General features: G+C 44.5%; 2 protein-coding genes across 5 annotated transcripts in view; one reads left to right on the top strand and one right to left on the bottom strand.

The window, feature by feature from the left end:
* PLCG1 (phospholipase C gamma 1) overlaps nucleotides 1-7,237 on the top strand; it is a 91,721-nt gene extending 84,484 nt beyond the window's left edge. For both annotated transcript variants that reach the window (XM_083746134.1, XM_083746133.1), the window contains exons 28-32: nucleotides 548-662; nucleotides 3,046-3,207; nucleotides 3,787-3,875; nucleotides 4,023-4,210; nucleotides 5,702-7,237. In XM_083746134.1, coding sequence (XP_083602260.1) covers nucleotides 548-662; nucleotides 3,046-3,207; nucleotides 3,787-3,875; nucleotides 4,023-4,210; nucleotides 5,702-5,744 — 597 coding nt within the window. In that variant the 3' untranslated portion in view covers nucleotides 5,745-7,237. The remainder of the gene's footprint in view (nucleotides 1-547; nucleotides 663-3,045; nucleotides 3,208-3,786; nucleotides 3,876-4,022; nucleotides 4,211-5,701) is intronic.
* Nucleotides 7,238-8,153: 916 nt separating this feature from the next.
* Nucleotides 8,154-17,065, bottom strand: part of ZHX3 (zinc fingers and homeoboxes 3) — a 50,137-nt gene continuing 41,225 nt past the window's right edge. For all 3 annotated transcript variants that reach the window (XM_083746178.1, XM_083746176.1, XM_083746177.1), the window contains exons 4-5: nucleotides 13,908-16,103; nucleotides 8,154-13,480 (exon numbers count right to left, since the gene is read on the bottom strand). In XM_083746178.1, the coding sequence (XP_083602304.1) occupies nucleotides 16,093-16,103 (11 nt within the window). In that variant the 3' untranslated portion in view covers nucleotides 8,154-13,480; nucleotides 13,908-16,092. The remainder of the gene's footprint in view (nucleotides 13,481-13,907; nucleotides 16,104-17,065) is intronic.

Here is a 17,065-nt window from a genome sequence, read left to right as displayed (position 1 = left end):
AGTAAGTCCAACTGTATCCGATGGGGCTTCCGCCCAGGCATGTGTACATAGGATCAGGGCCAATGACTTTAGGCTCTTTCATAACAGATACAGAAGGGCAAATGCCTGTAAATGTTTCCCCTCCATTTCTGCATTTTTAATGCCATCAAGTCAGATCCTGTGTAGACTTCAGTTCTGTACCCACCATGTGAGGAGAGTAAGCCTCTTGTTTGTTCAACCGTAGCCTCCTGGGGATGGGATGAAACACTCGTCCCCAGCTCTTCAGGTTGCCCATGCATCACTTTTGCACCACATGCACCTGTCAAATAGGTGTTGGCTCTCAACAGACTTACTACGTCTTGTTGGAGGACGCTGTCCAGGGGACACAACCAACTGTATTTAGTTTCAATGGATGAAACGTTTTGTTTGTTTGCTTTGAAAATGCTATCTGTGCTGGAGTTACCTCACTGGATCGAGGAATAGGTCTGCTACTGTAGTGTTGCATAGCCATGCCTCAAACCGTGCAAAGCAATGGCCTAATTTTGTCTTCCCTACCTGCCCTGCGTAGGTCCTCGGGGCACGACACCTTCCGAAAAATGGAAGAGGGATTGTTTGCCCCTTCGTAGAGGTTGAGGTGTCTGGAGCTGATTATGATAACGCAAAGCAGAAAACCGAGATGGTAGGTGAGTATCTGAACTACCCAAAATTTCAGATGTGTTGCAAGGCATGACACTGTTGTTTGTAAGTCCAAGTCAGGGCCGGATTTAGGTTTGATGAGGCCCTAAGCTACTGAAGGTAATGGGGCCCTTTATATATCCAGTTGTCCTTTGTCAACAACAAATTGTCATTGTTTTTTGTGTTGAATATATGCTATATGGTAATTTATGGAGCTAATAGGTATCTAAAGCCATTTGCACCTGCAGAATGTAGGCACCCTATATACAGAAATGAGCAAACCAGTGATATTTTAGGGAGCAGGCTAGCAGGCAGGGCCCATTACTTACATCATATGAGCCTACACAACACAAAACACTGTTGCTGTGTGTGGGTTTTATTTTATTTGTTTTTTATCTTTTATTTTGGAAACTTACTTCCAGGGTTTTTTTTCTAAAAAAATTTGGGGGGACCCCAAGAGAGTGGGGCCCTAAGCTATAGCTTGTTTAACTTATACGTAAATCTGGCACTGTTCCAAGCTAAGAAGAGGGCCTCGAAATATTCATCACTCCTGTCACTCCGACTTCCTTCTCATCCCCAGACATTTATGTGTACTTTACATTAGGGGTCCCCTTCCTGTTGCCTCTTACTCTGGCCTCATGCCTTCAGCTCAGTGTGTGAAGACAAGATTTTCAAAGATTTGCTGTGACACTAGCCAATCCCAAGCTCACTGTGGCCTCTTTGAGGTGGCAATAAGTGTTTCCTGTTCACTGAACCAGCTTCCTTCTCATCGCCAGAAGTATATGTGTACTTGGTGACCTGACATTTGGGGTTTCTTCCTGTCGCACTCCTTACCCTGGTCCCTGCGCTGCTTTTTCTCATGTCTCAAAATCATTGTGTGAAGGCGAGGTTTTCTGAGCTTCGTTCTAGCATTGGCCAGTTCCAAACATTCTGTGATGTGGCAAGGAGTGTTTCCTGCTCACTTGACATGCAAGAAATGCTAGGCCAAAGAGGGGGGTGGAAACCTCTCTGGTGCCAAGAGTGGAAGCTACAGTCCACTGCAGAAATGAGATTGTGTAGTAGCAGATTGCTTGATATGTATTAGATTACTGAGGTGGCTGGAAAAGAAATGGAGACATGGAGTTGATTGTAGGGATTGGCCTAGTCATCAATAAGGAGCCGGTTTGTGCAGCCCTGGCAAGTTCTTGGAGCATTTTGTCCTGTGTTAAGAAACACTTAAAGAGTCTCAGAGAATGCTGTGTCTCAGTAAGACAGGAAAGAGTCCAAGACCATCATTTTAGGAGGGAAGTGGGGAAAATGGCAGGTGAACTGTGACAGTAACTGCAGCAATAAATGTGCCACACATGCATGTTTGTGGTAGCTTAAGTTTGAGAGCCCGTCTGATTGCATTGGATTTGGAGTTGAACAGCTTGGCCTCAGGTCCCTGCTCTGCCCTGAACCTGGTTGCATGGACTTGGGCAGGTCTCAGTTTAGCCTCATTGTGGAAGGCAGTTAAAGTGGTGACAAATTTTGGACAGCTCTCTGAAACAATTGCACCCTTTTCCACGTACCTGTCTATGATGTGCACCACCTGTTCTTCCTTGATGATGGGTAACAACAGATCCCATTAAGTTGGTGCCACAAACACATGTGAACACTCCTCTTAGAGGCAGCACCCCATTCCCGGCAAACAGGTTGGTGCTTGGTGCTGTGGAACAGCTGTGAGATTCTGAAAGATGGTTAATGGAGGATTAGGGATGCAGGAAGGTGAGCATTCCCATCAGGTACTTGCAAAGATCACAGGGCTTTCATGGTTCTTGAATGAAGACATACAAGAAAACAGTCACTCCCCTCTCCCGAGTTGAAAGCTTGCTCTGGGAGGGGGGAGCATTCAGGATGAGGGTCTGCTCCATTGAGAGGACTGTTGCCCCCACTCCCCAGAAACAACCCTTCAAGCCACACCCTATACAAAACCATGGAGAATACAGCTCCACCCCAAAAAAACTTCATTTTAAAATAGCCCCTTATGTAAAGCAATGGGCTGGTCTTCTACATGCTGTGAAGGGTGGTAGATGGAAGCAGCATCAAAGTGAGGTGGGCATTGTTAGAGGTGCCTTGTAGCTGTTTTTAATTCTCACCTGATTTACACTAAGGGCTGGGTTCACTAACTTTAAACTGGGAAGGTTAATAAATGGATGTGAAGAACTGTGTCCTATTTAAAAGTGCTGCTGTGGAAGTTAATTTCCAGAGAGTAGTTCTGTAATCTGTTGTTGACAAAGGAGTTCTGTGACACTAGAGACTTAGCAGCTTACTATGGATTAAGCTAAACGACTGTTAAAAGTATTGAAATACTTTCTTTTTAAAATACCGGAAATGATGGACATTGTATGTTTGTTTATTTATTTAATATAGTGGACAATGGCCTGAATCCTGCCTGGGCTCATAAGTCGTTTCACTTCCATGTCAGTAACCCTGAGTTTGCCTTCTTACGGTTTGTTGTGTATGAAGAGGATATGTTCAGCGACCAGAACTTCTTAGCTCAGGCCACATTCCTGGTTAAAGGCCTGAAGACAGGTATGTGGTTGAAAGGTGTTTCCAATATCTTTGGAAGCACATTTCTGCTGATAAGATTCATGGGAGCATAGATGTTGTCATGCAATCAGTGAAAAGTTGCTTTGTAATCAATTGCAAACGTCTATTGTTAATTGGGTGAAAAAAGCAAGGCTGCAATCCTAACTACACTTAACCTGGGAGCAAATTGGGGAGTCACTCCCTGCAAAGCATAATCTGTAGCCAACATGTGTTTTTGGTTTGTTGATTGTGGTTTGACATAAAATAAGCCAGGGATGGTAGTTTGCTTACTTTGCGCCTAAGGCAGTGATCGCCAAACTTGGCCCTCCAGCTGTTTGGGGACTACAGTTCCCATCATCCCTGACCACTGGTCCTGTTAGCTAGGGATGATGGCAGCTGTAGTTCCAAAACAGCTGGAGGGCCAAGTTTAGCCATCACTGGCCTAAGGAGTGAAAAGGCCCTTTTAGACACAATCATAGTAATACAGTAACTTTGGTTTGCCATGATGTGTGAATGGGGCCCGTGAAACTATGTGACTACAGTTAGTTGGCTCCCATTGTAGCTCCTTTTGTTGTCTTTTAGGGTACCGAGCCGTGCCTTTGAAGAACAACTACAGTGAGGATCTGGAACTGGCTGCCTTGCTGGTGGAAATCGATATCACCCCTGGCAAAGTAAGTCTTACACTCTTTAACTATTGATAGAGCTGTGCAGCATCCTGCAAAATACTCCCTAAGCTGAGGCTGAAAAAGTTGAATATGTGACAACTGTCTTGTCACGATTTAAAAAAAAACAACTTTTTTCTCTTTTTGATTCTGAAGCAGGAGAACGGAGAGATTAGCCCCTTTGGAGCTTCGGCCTTCCGAGACAGGTCATCAGATTCTCCAAGCCAGCAGACGGGAGGCAGAGCCAGAGAAGGCTCCTTTGAAGCCCGATATCAACAACCATTTGAAGATTTCCGGATGTCACAGGAGCAGCTAGCAGACCACTTTGACAATCGAGACAGAAGGTGAGTTCAGTAGGGTTTAGGTGCTCTGGATATTCAAGGTAGACTGATATTCTTAAAGTCAGGTAATGTCTCCTAGTCAGTCATTTGGGAACTGACCATTTATGGTGGTCAGTTTGTCTTTACGTATTGCGGAGTTTGAAATGTTGCATAGCATAAGCAGCCTTTGTCTTGATGTATTATTTCCCATGGGAAGCTTAGACTTGCAACTGAGCCATGCATGCAGAAGGAAAAATGTTTTGCTTTTATAAGGCTTCCCTTGCAAAGGCCAGTAAGCATGCACCCAGATAGGAGAATTATCGTTTTTCTTTGTTTTGGGAAGAGGGTTGATTCTGCTGGAATGCCAGCCTTCCCTGACAGGGAAAGCGAGCCCCCTCACTGCCTGCAATGCTGCCAGCATCCCAAATATTTGTGGCAGGGGGCTGCTGAGTTCTGCAAGGATATGTTGGGCAAGAGGAAATGTCATGCTTTCGACACCTCCCCCACAAAAGCCACGAGCTGGCTAGTCCCATGGGAACAGGGAACATAGAGGTCTGCTCCCATTGCATGCCTCTTGGGGATGGCACTACACATACTGAATGGAACTGCTGAATGGAACCCCTCTCATTCTCTGAATAGCCTTGATGCACTGTTCCCATGTGTGGCAGTGGGAGGGTGGGAACAATGGCCTAGGGCAGCAGTTCTCAACCTGTGGGCCCCCAGATGTTGTTGGACTACAACTCCCATCATCCATAGTTAGCAAGGCCAGAGTTCAGGGATGATGGGAGTTGTAGTACAACAACATCTGGGGACCCACAGGTTGAGAACCGCTGGCCTAGGAGGTCTCATTCTGCATGCAAGAGATGTATCATTGAATGGGGAAGTTTTCAGTGGTTTCCCCTCAAGTGGGGAAAAAAATCAGATTGCCAGGCAAAATATTCCCTGTGCAAAATTGCCATGGCAACAGCTCCTCATGAGAAACCATAGCATCAAAAAGTAAGAATCGAGCCTCAGAGATGGCAGGTGCTAACTGCTAACAGCCAGTTCACATATTGATCATTTCCCAGTCATAGAAGTTGGTGTAAATTTATCTGATTATTATAGAGTAAATGCATGACTAAACTTTGGTACCCACCCAGCAACGTTCCATAAGGTTAGTAGGTGCCAGTGTGTTGTAGTGGACAATGTGTTGAGTTTGGATGAGACCTGGGATTAAATCCTGGTGCACAAGATGGCCCTGACTGGTCAGATCCCTGCCTCTCCAGCTCACTTTCCTAACAAACAGTTGTAAAGATAAAAAGGAGGAAACCTTGAAGTTTCTTGGCAAAAGGACAGGATACAAAGGTGGCTAAAACAAAAATGCCATTACATTTTCCTCTCAAGAAAATCAGCACAGTGTCACTAGATACGTGGCTCTTGAAGAAATCCCTCGATGCACTTCCAAATGTAACTTGCATTTTTATAGTCTGCTGGAGAGCTGTATTGTTTTTCAACCCCTTTTCCCCTTCCCTGCAGGGTCCTGCGAAAGACACGGGTGAATGGGGACAACCGCCTCTAACCCAACCTTTGCCTGCTGTAAAGCACCCTCCAGTGCTTGTGATTCTCACGGATTGCTGTGAACTGGTTTCTATGGAAACGTCACTGCTTTGGCCTACTTTCAGGCAGCTTTTCGAGTTTCTCTTCCGAAGGGTGTTCAAGTGGAGAATTTTTTTAAAAAAAGAATCTACGAATCAATGGTTTTATTGTCTTGACCATGACCTGTAACAAAAAGTCAACAGCAACAAAAGACCCTCTGCACCAAGCCGTAAACTTAGGTGTGCTGATTGTGTATGTCTTTGTCAGTACCTAAGGCTGGATGCAGCGGCCTCTCATCAACATCCTTCTTCCCCAAGACTGTAGTTTATAGAGAGGATAATGCCCTCAGAGCTGTCCAGCAGAGCCTACAGGACCTGGATCTATCTATCGTATTATTATTATTATAGTTATTAAACTCCTTAATCACAGCTTGTGCACAGAATGTGAGGTGATTTCCATGGCAGAAGGAAGGAGGAGCGTTTTTCGTTGTAGTCAAGCACAATCCTGGTAGGACCTACCAGGCCCGGCCTCTGTGGCCATCTCAGGCTATGCAAGGCCCTAGAGTCTGTCTTTTCCCAAACAAAATGTTACTAAAAGTGGATCATGTATTGCATTAGCTACGGTTTTAGGCACACAAAGTGGCCACCTATATAATCTTCCTTTGGGTGACCAGTTCATTGTAAAGTGTGAGGCAGAATCACATGAAGACTACATTCTACTGTTTAAAAGTGACTGAGATATAAAGGGTTGAGGAGGGGAGGGGAAACCTGAGCCAAAGGCAGCTCTGCAGGTGTTAGAGCTCTTGCCACTGAAACAAACTTTTTAAAATTTGCTTCCCGTTCTGTTGAATTTCAGCCATCACTAATGGGGCAGGTATGTGCAGCAGAAGCTATGGGCTTTTGCGCCTGGTCTCCCTGAAGAGAGGCACTGTGGCTATGGCCAAAGTTTCCAGGCCAGGAATACTACAAAAGGCAATCTTCACTTGCTCTGTGACTTCACTGTTGTATCTCCTTATGGGGCAGGGTGCTGGGGCAGGGGGAGACTTCTGCATATTGCCAAACCATCTCCCCCTTTCTGAGGCAGCCGCTACCATTGTCCATGGACTCAGGCCACAGGAATTAGGCCATCTTCTTCCTGCTGTGGTTGAGCAGGTGGGGGCAACTTTAACCAGTCATTCCATGTTGATGTGGCAGCAGTGATAGTTGTGCTGCTGTGCTTTACTAGAGAAGCTATACCACCCTTCCAACAGAACTGAGTTGTTTTTATTTGGGCTTCCCAGACAGGAGCAGGAGGCAAACATGCTCCAGTCTCCAAAGGCAAGTTCCATTTTCTGTGGCAGTATTTTACTATATATTGTTTGACTCTCTTATGAGGAGCAGAGTCCTGCCTGACTCCTCCTGTCCTATGGATTCTGATCAGCTGGCTGTTGGCTAGGACTGATCAGACTGCACAATAAAAAATCCTCAAGTAACTTTATTTTAGTCTTTCCTTGTGTTTTTGTGTGGTGGAAGCCCCAAAGCCCTCCCTTTGGAATACTTCACTGAGATGAAGAGCTGTTTTCACATGTGACAAATTTCTAGCCTGGACAACCCTTCCCACTAATTGGGTGATGCTCAAGATCCCAAGTGTTTCAAGGAAATTCAGTTGCAAGGAAGCTTGCTTAAAAAATGGAACAGAAGAAGAGCCTGCTGGATCAGGGCAATGCCCCACCTAGGCCAGCATCCTGCTCTCACAGATGCCTGTAGGAAACCAGCAAGCAGGATTCAACCACAAGAGCATTCTTGCCTCCGGTGGTTCCCAGCCACTGGAACTGCACACAGAACCACAATGTATGTGGCTTACTGTAGTTGCCTGCTTATAATGGACAGAAAAGTGGATGGGACAATGGACTGTCACCAGTGCAGGTGTGCAAATAAACCAAATTGTTCAAAACGCAGCAGCTTATATTGAAATTTAGGACAGTTGTATGGAACTATACATCAGGATAGTGAGTTATTTAAATGTCAATACACCTGTTGGGGACAGAATCATTTTCTCATCTCATAACCAGAGTTTGGAACTTTGCACTCGCCAAATCACACTCCAAATCCAGCCACAATATAGTGACAATTTTACGGAAGGAGCCACTGTGGCTGTAGTGTTAATAAACTGTCATACTAGCGCCAGGGAGACTCAGATTAAAGTACACTCCCAACATATAATTCATGACATGACCTTGGGACCTACCTCACAGGGTTGTTGGTGTGGGTAAACGAGGGTGAGGCCCATGTAAACTGGAACTCCTCAAAGGTGGTGTATAATGAAATAGACAAATTCAGAGAAAATCAGCACAATGCAACAGGCATCGCTTCTCTTGTCTACCCCTCCCACCAAGATTGACAAGCTACAAATGTGCTTTTCCCCCTTGTTGTTTATTAGGAACAACCAAAAAGGTCTCATATCACCAAACTGTACAAGCAAGCTCTTCCCACCCTCATAGCCACATATACAAAATGAAGGGAAACTTGCAGTTCACTTCGCAGAAGTGGCGTCATTGCTGAAAAGGAGCGAGTGCCATCATACCAGGAGCCAGTTCCCTCTGGCCAAAGGAGAACTGGCATTCACCCGCACCAACACCTTCAGCTTTTTCCTCTTCAAAAAGTTTTACCAAAAGTACAAAAAGAATCCAATTTTTCTCCACTTAGTTTGTAAGTTAGCCCCACCCCCCTCTTTCCCCAAGACGAAAGCAGACCACCACCCATCCAAAGCTTGGTGCTGAGGACCCCTTTTCAGCTACATTACAGCAACCTTGTGGATAAACCAAATTTCTATGGTGCATTAGAAGGTGCAATTTACAACAGTTTTCCATCAGCTTTGAAAGTCAGTAAGTGTTGCGGTCTGCTTTATGAGATAATTTCACCGAAGTTGAAGAAAAATGGATGATAATAATAAGTTATTACCCCACCCATCTGACTGGGTATCCATAGCAAAAACATCCTAAAGATAGAAACTATCCAGGAACATCTGCAAATGTTCTTACTCATTTGTTCCAGGCATTCAGGTTACCTGCTAGGATTTTCCCATAATAAGAAAAGCATGGTAGGGATAAAACCAACAGGTGGGGAAAGGAAGGAGCTCTAATTTAGTAAGAGCAACAATTCTTGCTCTGGCACAGATTTCTGAGAGGTCTTTTTCACTTGAGAAATCCCCACTGTTTGCATGCCCTTATAGTAACTTTCATTTTTTAAATAAAACATATCCTTCATCAACATGATCCAAACATCATCTGTTATTATCAGAAGACCTGGAAATGAGAAACGGGCGAAATGGCATCAAGTAAAAGTAGGAGCCCTAAGTTTTTATGGACTTTCCTCTACACACACACACACACACACACACACACACACACACACACATATCCATCCAGTAGGCCAGCTGCCATTTGTCTTTCCAATCTGCTTTACAGATTCAGAGGCACCCAACCAGTGTGGCCAATGGGCAAGGATGATGGGTGTTGCAGTCCAATGGCAGCTGGAGGGGCACAGGTTGAGAAAATTGAGAGCAAACTATGGAGAGGCTCTGCGGGGGGCGGAATGCATTCTCCATATTGTGCATGCCAGTTCAGACATTAGATTTCTGAGACAAGTGAAACAATGCTTATACACTAGGGCTGGGCGATATCTGGTTTTTAGCTACACATCATGATATACCAATATATAATGATGTCTGAAATAAGGATGCAGTTACAGTTGTAGAGGCATAGGCTGGCTTCATGATTTTTCCTGCATTGCTATATTTGCTGGTGCCTGCTCTTCTCATTCACTGCCTTCTGCATGAGGCAGCTCTCTCTCTCTCTCTCTCTCTCTCTCTCTCTCTCTCTCTCACACACACACACACACAAAAAAAATTCACAATATGTTGCCATGTCAAAAATTATGAAACTGATATCACAATATGGTCTTCAAACTGGTTTTGGATGATCTATTGATCTACCGCCCAGCCCTTTTATACACACTGAATTATTAACACATGAATCCCGTTCTGACAGGCTTGTGCATTTTCAAAGCTGGTTTCAGGGTTGGGGTTTCATTAGGTCTATAAGGGAGCCATTCATTTACTGCTAGTTAATGGAAGAGATGCACTGACAGTATGTTTACATCATTCCTTGACCTAGAAGCTTTCCTGCTAGCCCCATAGAGAGAGAAAGTTGCACAAAGGAAGCTGCCTTATACCTCATTAGGTAGATTTCCTCATCTGGCTCAGTTTGGTCTATTCTCATCAGTGGCAGCTCTCCAAGGTCTTTGAGAGCACCTGCTCCATATCTGAGATTGCAAGGGTTTTATCTTGGACCATCTGAAGACAAAGCATGCACTCTACCAATGAGCTGTGGGTCTTCTCCTACATACAGATCTCATTCAGTTCAACAGAGGGCACACAGGAGAAATTCCTAGCAGCTACAAGGGCTTGCCTCTTTGCAAAGAAGCTAAACAAGCCGCCTTCACAAGCAGAGCTCATTCTACTGGTGAGCCTCATGCACACCAGCCCATTATTAAAAATTTTACAGTGTGCTATTCCCATTCCAAAGGGTGGTTCAACTGGCTTTCAGTTTTAAAAACAACAACTAGCAGAAGTTTCACTAGGAACCAGGAACAGATGAAATTAAGATTTCAAGTATGACTAATAAATACCACATGAAGAGACACTGTGTGCTTGCAGCTGAACACACTCCAATCCCTTCCCTTGATCTAAAAACATTTTGCATTCTGGTTCAGAATGCTTTGCATCTCCACATTTCATCTGTCATGTGCCTATTTTGTATAAATGGAGGGGGGAGGAGATTTTTTTAAAAAGGTTTCAATTATGAACAATGGTTTCTAAGACCTTGTGTATGTATGATCTTGCCTGGCACCATTTCCAAACTTTGAAACCGTCAATGATGGCACTAGCTGCAATGCTATGCCATTATTATGTCAAGATTTATTTGATGAGATGGCCATATGGAGTGTCATTGTCAAGTCAAAGCATCTGCTGAGCACCTCGTAATCTCACAGCTTGAGCAATGCCAAGAAAGCCAGTCAACAAGTTATTGTTTATGCAAAAGCTGTACCACTAGTATTAATCCTGATTTCACTAAGCCAAGTTTGTGTAAATATGGTGGTGTGGCTCTGTTCAACTCAAAGCTAGTGTGGGGTAGTGAACACCCCATTGAACTGGGGCTGGGGAGGCTTGGGTTCAAATTCCTGCCCAAGAGGTGACCTGGAGTGAGCAAACAATGCCAAGCCTGAATGGGGAACTAGTGGCCATCTAGATGCTGTTGGACTTCAGCTCCCATCAGCCCTTGCCAATGGTCAAGGGTGATGGGAGTTGTAGTGCAGCAACATCTGGAGAGATATTGGTTCCCCAGGTCTGCCTTACAGGATGGTTGTGATGGGAGGGGAGACACACATGCGCACGGACTAGCTCGACAGGGAAGGAAGAGTAAATGTAAGGTCATGTTGCAAGTTCAAAAATAAGCCAATAAGCCAAAATAAATTAATGTAATTATGTTTGCAAAGCTGACTGATGGGCTTGAGTACTTTGGTTCCTACCCAACTACTTTCCCTCCTGCGCTTGTGAAACGTGGGGGCAGGAGCAGAATGCAATGTGAAGAAGCAGATAAATGCTTTCAGAAAATGAAACACATAAATAAAACATCCTCAGTGCACCAAGAAACCTGGCTCCTAAGTGCCTTGCCTAACTGCCCAGCATATAACAGTGTCTACCACTAGCTAAGCAGCCACATTTCTAACCTAAGTGATCCAATATCCTTAGGAGAGGTGTGAGGATAACTTTTTTCCACTGTAAATTCTACAATGGTACTTAATTTTCTAGCTACAACTGAGACTGATTCATGTAGATAAATCGGTGTAAAAAAGACTTGTTTTACCACCAAACGTCCAATCTCTGTCAAAATTAGCTTTTGTATTGTGGGGTAGGGTAGAGACCTACAACTCATTCTCCAGACAACGACTCACAAAAATGACAAGCCTCTTTGAATTAGGAAGCTGTTTTATACTGAGTCAGACCACTGACTCATCTAAGCAGCTCTCCAGGGTCCCTTCGGTATGCAAAGCCTCTTCCAAATTTTCTACGTAGTTCAAGAGTTGGAACTTCTTACTAGAAAACCTGTGCAAAATTACAGCGATGCTTCTTATGACATGAAACACAGCTGTGAAACCACTGGGGAGATCAACTAAAACTCTACGGTTTTGCTAGAGAGAGGAAGCAATAGGATGCATTAGCTCATAGCATCCTCTCTTTGGAATCAGTCCTGTCTTGCAAACTCAAATTAAGGTACTGAATATGGCTTTAAATTGGGTACAGGTCAGCAAGTCAAGTCCTGATTATGCTCCTCTGTCCACCTTTGCTCTGGAGAGAGGGAGTTGTGTGCCCCCGTTGGAATCCACATGCCCAAAGCTAGTCAGTCGTTGGATCAGACACCAATGTGGTAGGAACCACCATGAACTTTGCGTTCAACTGATCCATGCTATATGACTGCACTGCAGACTGCTACAGCCACACGGCTAGTGCCTGCAATGTTTTAGGAGTGTTGTTGGTGTGTGTCTGTTGCATACACCAGGGATGCTCTGCCACAGTTCCACCCTAAATGATAATCAATTTAAATTAAATACCTACTTAGTTACAAGCTAACGCAGAGTCCACTGAAGTTGCAGGTCTGCAAACCACAAACCTGAACTCAAGGCTTACAAACCAAGTACATCATAGAAATGTCTGATCTGCTATTAAACTTGGCTACTCTAATCGTACACCCAGTTACGTGGAACTTGGTCTCTCTGACATCCTGCTTTCTGAGTAACATCGCAGCCTTAGGAATCTCTTCACCCTGCCATCCTTAGGTAGACCTCAACACCCACTTCAAATTTGATGCCAAGTCCTTTTAACTGCACACAAAACTACTTTTCCCTTTTAAGAGCAGAGTGAGATTTCCAATTACACAGCAATCTGTACATGTACATTTTTAATATTGATGCTATGCATAAAATAACTGCATATATGTACTGTATATGTGCATACTTAAAACAAACCTGTATGTATGTAGACATAGAGAAGCAAGGATATAGACTACCAAGAACTGTTCCTGTGCCACTCCCATTGAAGTGAATGAGGTTGCTCTTTCATTTGAGAGCTTTGGCTTCATTCCCATTCACTCCTATAGCAGTGGCCTACAATCTCCTTTGAAGACTGTACCCCAAGACAATTACCCACATTTGTTCTCTGAAGGCATTGCAGTAAAAGGAAGCTACAATATTTTAGTCAAAGCTCATTGCACAAACTTTCCCTGGATCCAGGCCCCTTGCTTCTAAAGTAAACCATAAACAGGCCTGGCCATGCCATCAGTAGGTTCTAGCAGCTATCCCACACTGTTTCTCAAAAGAGCTATGGAAGTGCTAATAAGGCTTCTCTCATGTGAAAGCAGAAAGAAACTCCAGCAAATCTATCTACGTCTTAAGAGTAGGTTCCTGTGTTTGAAGCTCTAACACTGCAAGCTAGCTGGGCTCCTTTTCCTACTTGAGCATGAAGAGCAGAAGCTGAATTCACAAGACCTCTTTCATGGAAATATCTTTGAGCCATAGATGGCCTTCAGGTATGATACTGAAGGGGAGAGCCATGAATCCCCACTTTGGACCTTACAGCAGAAGCAGAAAGATGAAGCCTTTTCTTTTAATATGTGGATTGCTGCTTAATACAGTGGTACCCCGCAAGACGAACGCCTCGGAAGACGAAAAACTCGCTAGACGAAGGAGTTTTTCGTTTTCTTAGCTGCTTCGCAAGACGCATTTCCCTATGGGCTTGCTTCGCAAAACGAAGCTTGCCCCGCAAGCTCCGGGGATAGCGGGGAAGCGCCGCGCACCTTCCCCTCTGTCCCCGGAGATTGCGGGGCAGGCAACGGGGAGAAGCAATCTTCTCCCCGCCGCCCCTTGCTTTAAAACAGGTCCGGGGACAGAGGGGAAGGCGCGCAGCGCTTCCCCTCTGTCCCCGGATGGTCTCCATAGGAACGCATTGATTGATTTTCAATGCATTCCTATGGGAAACCGTGCTTCGCAAGACGAAAAACTTGCAAGAAGAAAAAACTTGCGGAACGAATTAATTTCGTCTTGTGAGGCACCACTGTATAAGCGGAGCTTGCGAACCTGCACATTCCATCCCCCCCTTCTGTGCTAAAGTATCTCCTATTGTGTGCAAAAATATTTTGTATGGCGAAGGGTAGAACTGGGGCGGGCGGGGGGGGGAGTTGTAGAATCAGGCTGGAAGGCGTGGCTTTCACAGAAACATGATACAAAGGGAAAGGGTTAAGAGGACACCGTTCCCCTCCTCACATGATGAGCTGTCACTTCAAATTATAGCATGAGTGGTTGTGTTGTGAAAAAGATCCAAACTAAGAATCCAAGAACTCCACACAGTGTGCATATCCACCTTCAGATTCGCACACAGCTGAATTCTGAGACTGAAAAAATACCATGTTGTGCTTTAGGGAGCTTGGACAACACAAACATACTTGTGATTTAAAGGCTCAAGATACAGTCATGATTTTTGGGAAAGAATTCATGAGGACACAATAGCCACAAGCTAACAAAATTTAGATGGAATGAAGTATCACACAAAGACAACCTTTTCTGAACAAGAGATTTGAGATACACTCAGTACAGCAGCCTTCAATCAACACAGTGTCCCTCTAGATGTTCTGAGAGGACAATTCTGATAATCCCTGCCCATCTGGAGCAGACAGTAGTCCAAAACATCTGGGGGCACTAGGTTAGGGATGGCTGCAACATAGGTGCAGTAAGAGAGCTGGGACTGGATCCAGTGCTACCTCTCCTCTGGAGAAGATACCTGAGGTGGTTCTAAGGAAGGGAAAACTCCCCTATAACCACTCAGCATAACAGTTACTTAGTGCCACCAAACAGACTCACTTAAATAAACGTTTTCAGCCACTACAAATAAACTCCAGCACATTAAATTATAATTTTTCCATACTATTAATTAAATAAAATACTTAAAAAACAACAAGAGGCCAAGACTTAGGTAGGTAGGGGGAGAAGCATACCTACTATAATCATGTAAGATTAATTGTGCAATTAAAATAGCGCAAAGCTGCTTGACCAAAAAAAAAAAAAGGGGGGGGGGAGCAGCAGCTCATAAATGGCTAGGAAGTCTGGGAGAAATGGCAAAAGTTTCCAACAGATCATCCTTCTGAAATAAGGTATGGGATAAAACACAATTCTGGTCCAAACACAGAGGTAGGGTAGGGGTATGCAAAATATGATGATTGCCTACTAAATGTTTTCATGCCCCCCCTATAGTCTTCTTAATAAAAAAATTAAGTTTGCTTGCTTTAAACAAGGGATCTGGATTAAGATGTGTTTTAAAAGTGCATTGATTCATATACTTGCAGATTAATTCAAGTAATAGATTCTGCTGCAGAAAAGTCTCACATTGTTTGTCACTAAAAGATGAATGAATGACAGATGCCAGAGTTTGGGGTCGTCGCTGTCATCCGACCCCCCCCCCAACCCCCAGATTTCCACCCTACTAGCATGCATCAAATGCCCAATTAGAATAGCTGTAATTTGCCATATTCTTATTATCCTGGTTTTGTGCACAAAAACTAGGAATACTGCTCATCAGAGCTGTCCCTAAAACACACACACATGATTAGCAGCACAACCCTATGTCAACTCAGAAGTTCCATAGAGTTCAATGGGACTTGCTCCCTGGTGAGTGGGTGCCAGTTGCAGCTTTTATTTCCATACCTAGAGATTCAATGGTGAAAGGATGTCTGTTTCTCTCTTATGCAATGATTCAACCTTCAGAGAACAAACACTGAAAGATTATGAATGTATTATGCCAATGATAGTCCAGTTCTATGAAACAATAACGTTTAACACAATGCCCCAGATTCATGATCCTGTTTGCAGGCCACTCGGTAATATAAGAAAAACCGTTTCCATACCGATAGGAAGAAATTGTCCACTGGAAAACAAAAACGGAGAATCTATTTGAGAGAGAGGAAATTTTTGCCACTGTGGCAGTTCTGCTCCTATGCTTGATGAGGCAGCAGACTGCTAGACTAAAACTAAACATACAAAAATGAGCCCCTTCCCACACACAAAAATAAGGTCTTCTTGAGTAATCAGTTCCCTCTTGCTTAACTCCCCAATGTGCTTTACAAAAGTATGATCTTGGCATTATGGCAGTGTTTCCTCAGGACCTTCAGAGATTCAGAATGAGGCCCACAGCTGCTGAGTCTTCACAAAGTTAGCAGCAGATCCTTCGGAGGAGGCAGGGCTGGTTCACTCCATTTCTGAAAACAACACACAGACGTGTCACAATGTACTCTACAATACTGAAAGAATAAGCAGGCAGAAAGGCCAAGAGTGAGTTTGCGGAGTGGGGGGGGGGGACGGACCCACAAAGTCATTATGACCTCAGCTATTTTGAGAAGGAAGTGTTTTTTGAGAACTGCTTTAGAATGCCTGCCCAGTGCTACCAGTCTGTGTGCTTAAGAAGTTGCTCTTTGCCTGCCTATCTTCTGACCTTATCTGTATTATGTAGCTCCCTTTCATTTCCCCTCCTCTAACTTTTCTATCTGTAACTGACCAGAATTCCCCTCTCCCGAATGATGCAGTCTTAAAACACAGGAAGCTGAGTTGGGCCACTGGACCATCTAGCTCAGTGGTTCTCAACCTGTAGGTCTCCAGATGTTGTTGGACTACAATTCCCATCATCCCTGAGCTCTGGCCTTGCTAGCTAGGGGTGATGGGAGTTGCAGTTCAACAACATCTGTGGGGACCCACAGGTTGAGAAAGGCTGATCTAGCTAAATACTGTCTGAACTCACTGGCAGCAGCTCTCCAGGGTTTCAGACAGAAGTCTCTCCACAGCCCTACCTGGAGATGACAGGAGTTGACCCTGATGCCTTCCACTCTACCACTGGGGTATGGCCCCTTTACCCTTTCGGAACCTAGGACTCTGCCCTATCCAGACCATTGCTTGCATAGTTCAGTACTGTCTAACCAGCCTTTCTCAACCTGTGGGTCCCCAGATGTTGTTGAACAACAATTCCCATCACCCCTAGCTAGCAAGGCCAGAGCACAGGGATGATGGGAGTTGTAATCCAACAACATCTGGGGACCCACAGGTTGAGAACTGCTGCCAGTGGCTTTCCGGGGTTTCAGATGCCTTGGAGATGCCGGGGAGTGAATCAGAGACCTCATCTGCATGCAGAGCAGATGCTCTACCACTGAACAATGGCCCTTGCTGCGCA

This window comes from Podarcis gaigeae, assembly GCF_964106915.1.
Source record: "Podarcis gaigeae genome assembly, chromosome: 6".
In the NCBI taxonomy this organism is placed as follows: domain Eukaryota; kingdom Metazoa; phylum Chordata; class Lepidosauria; order Squamata; family Lacertidae; genus Podarcis; species Podarcis gaigeae.
The sequence above is the reverse complement of the archived record's forward strand: the minus strand, read 5'-3'. Positions and strand labels throughout refer to the sequence as shown.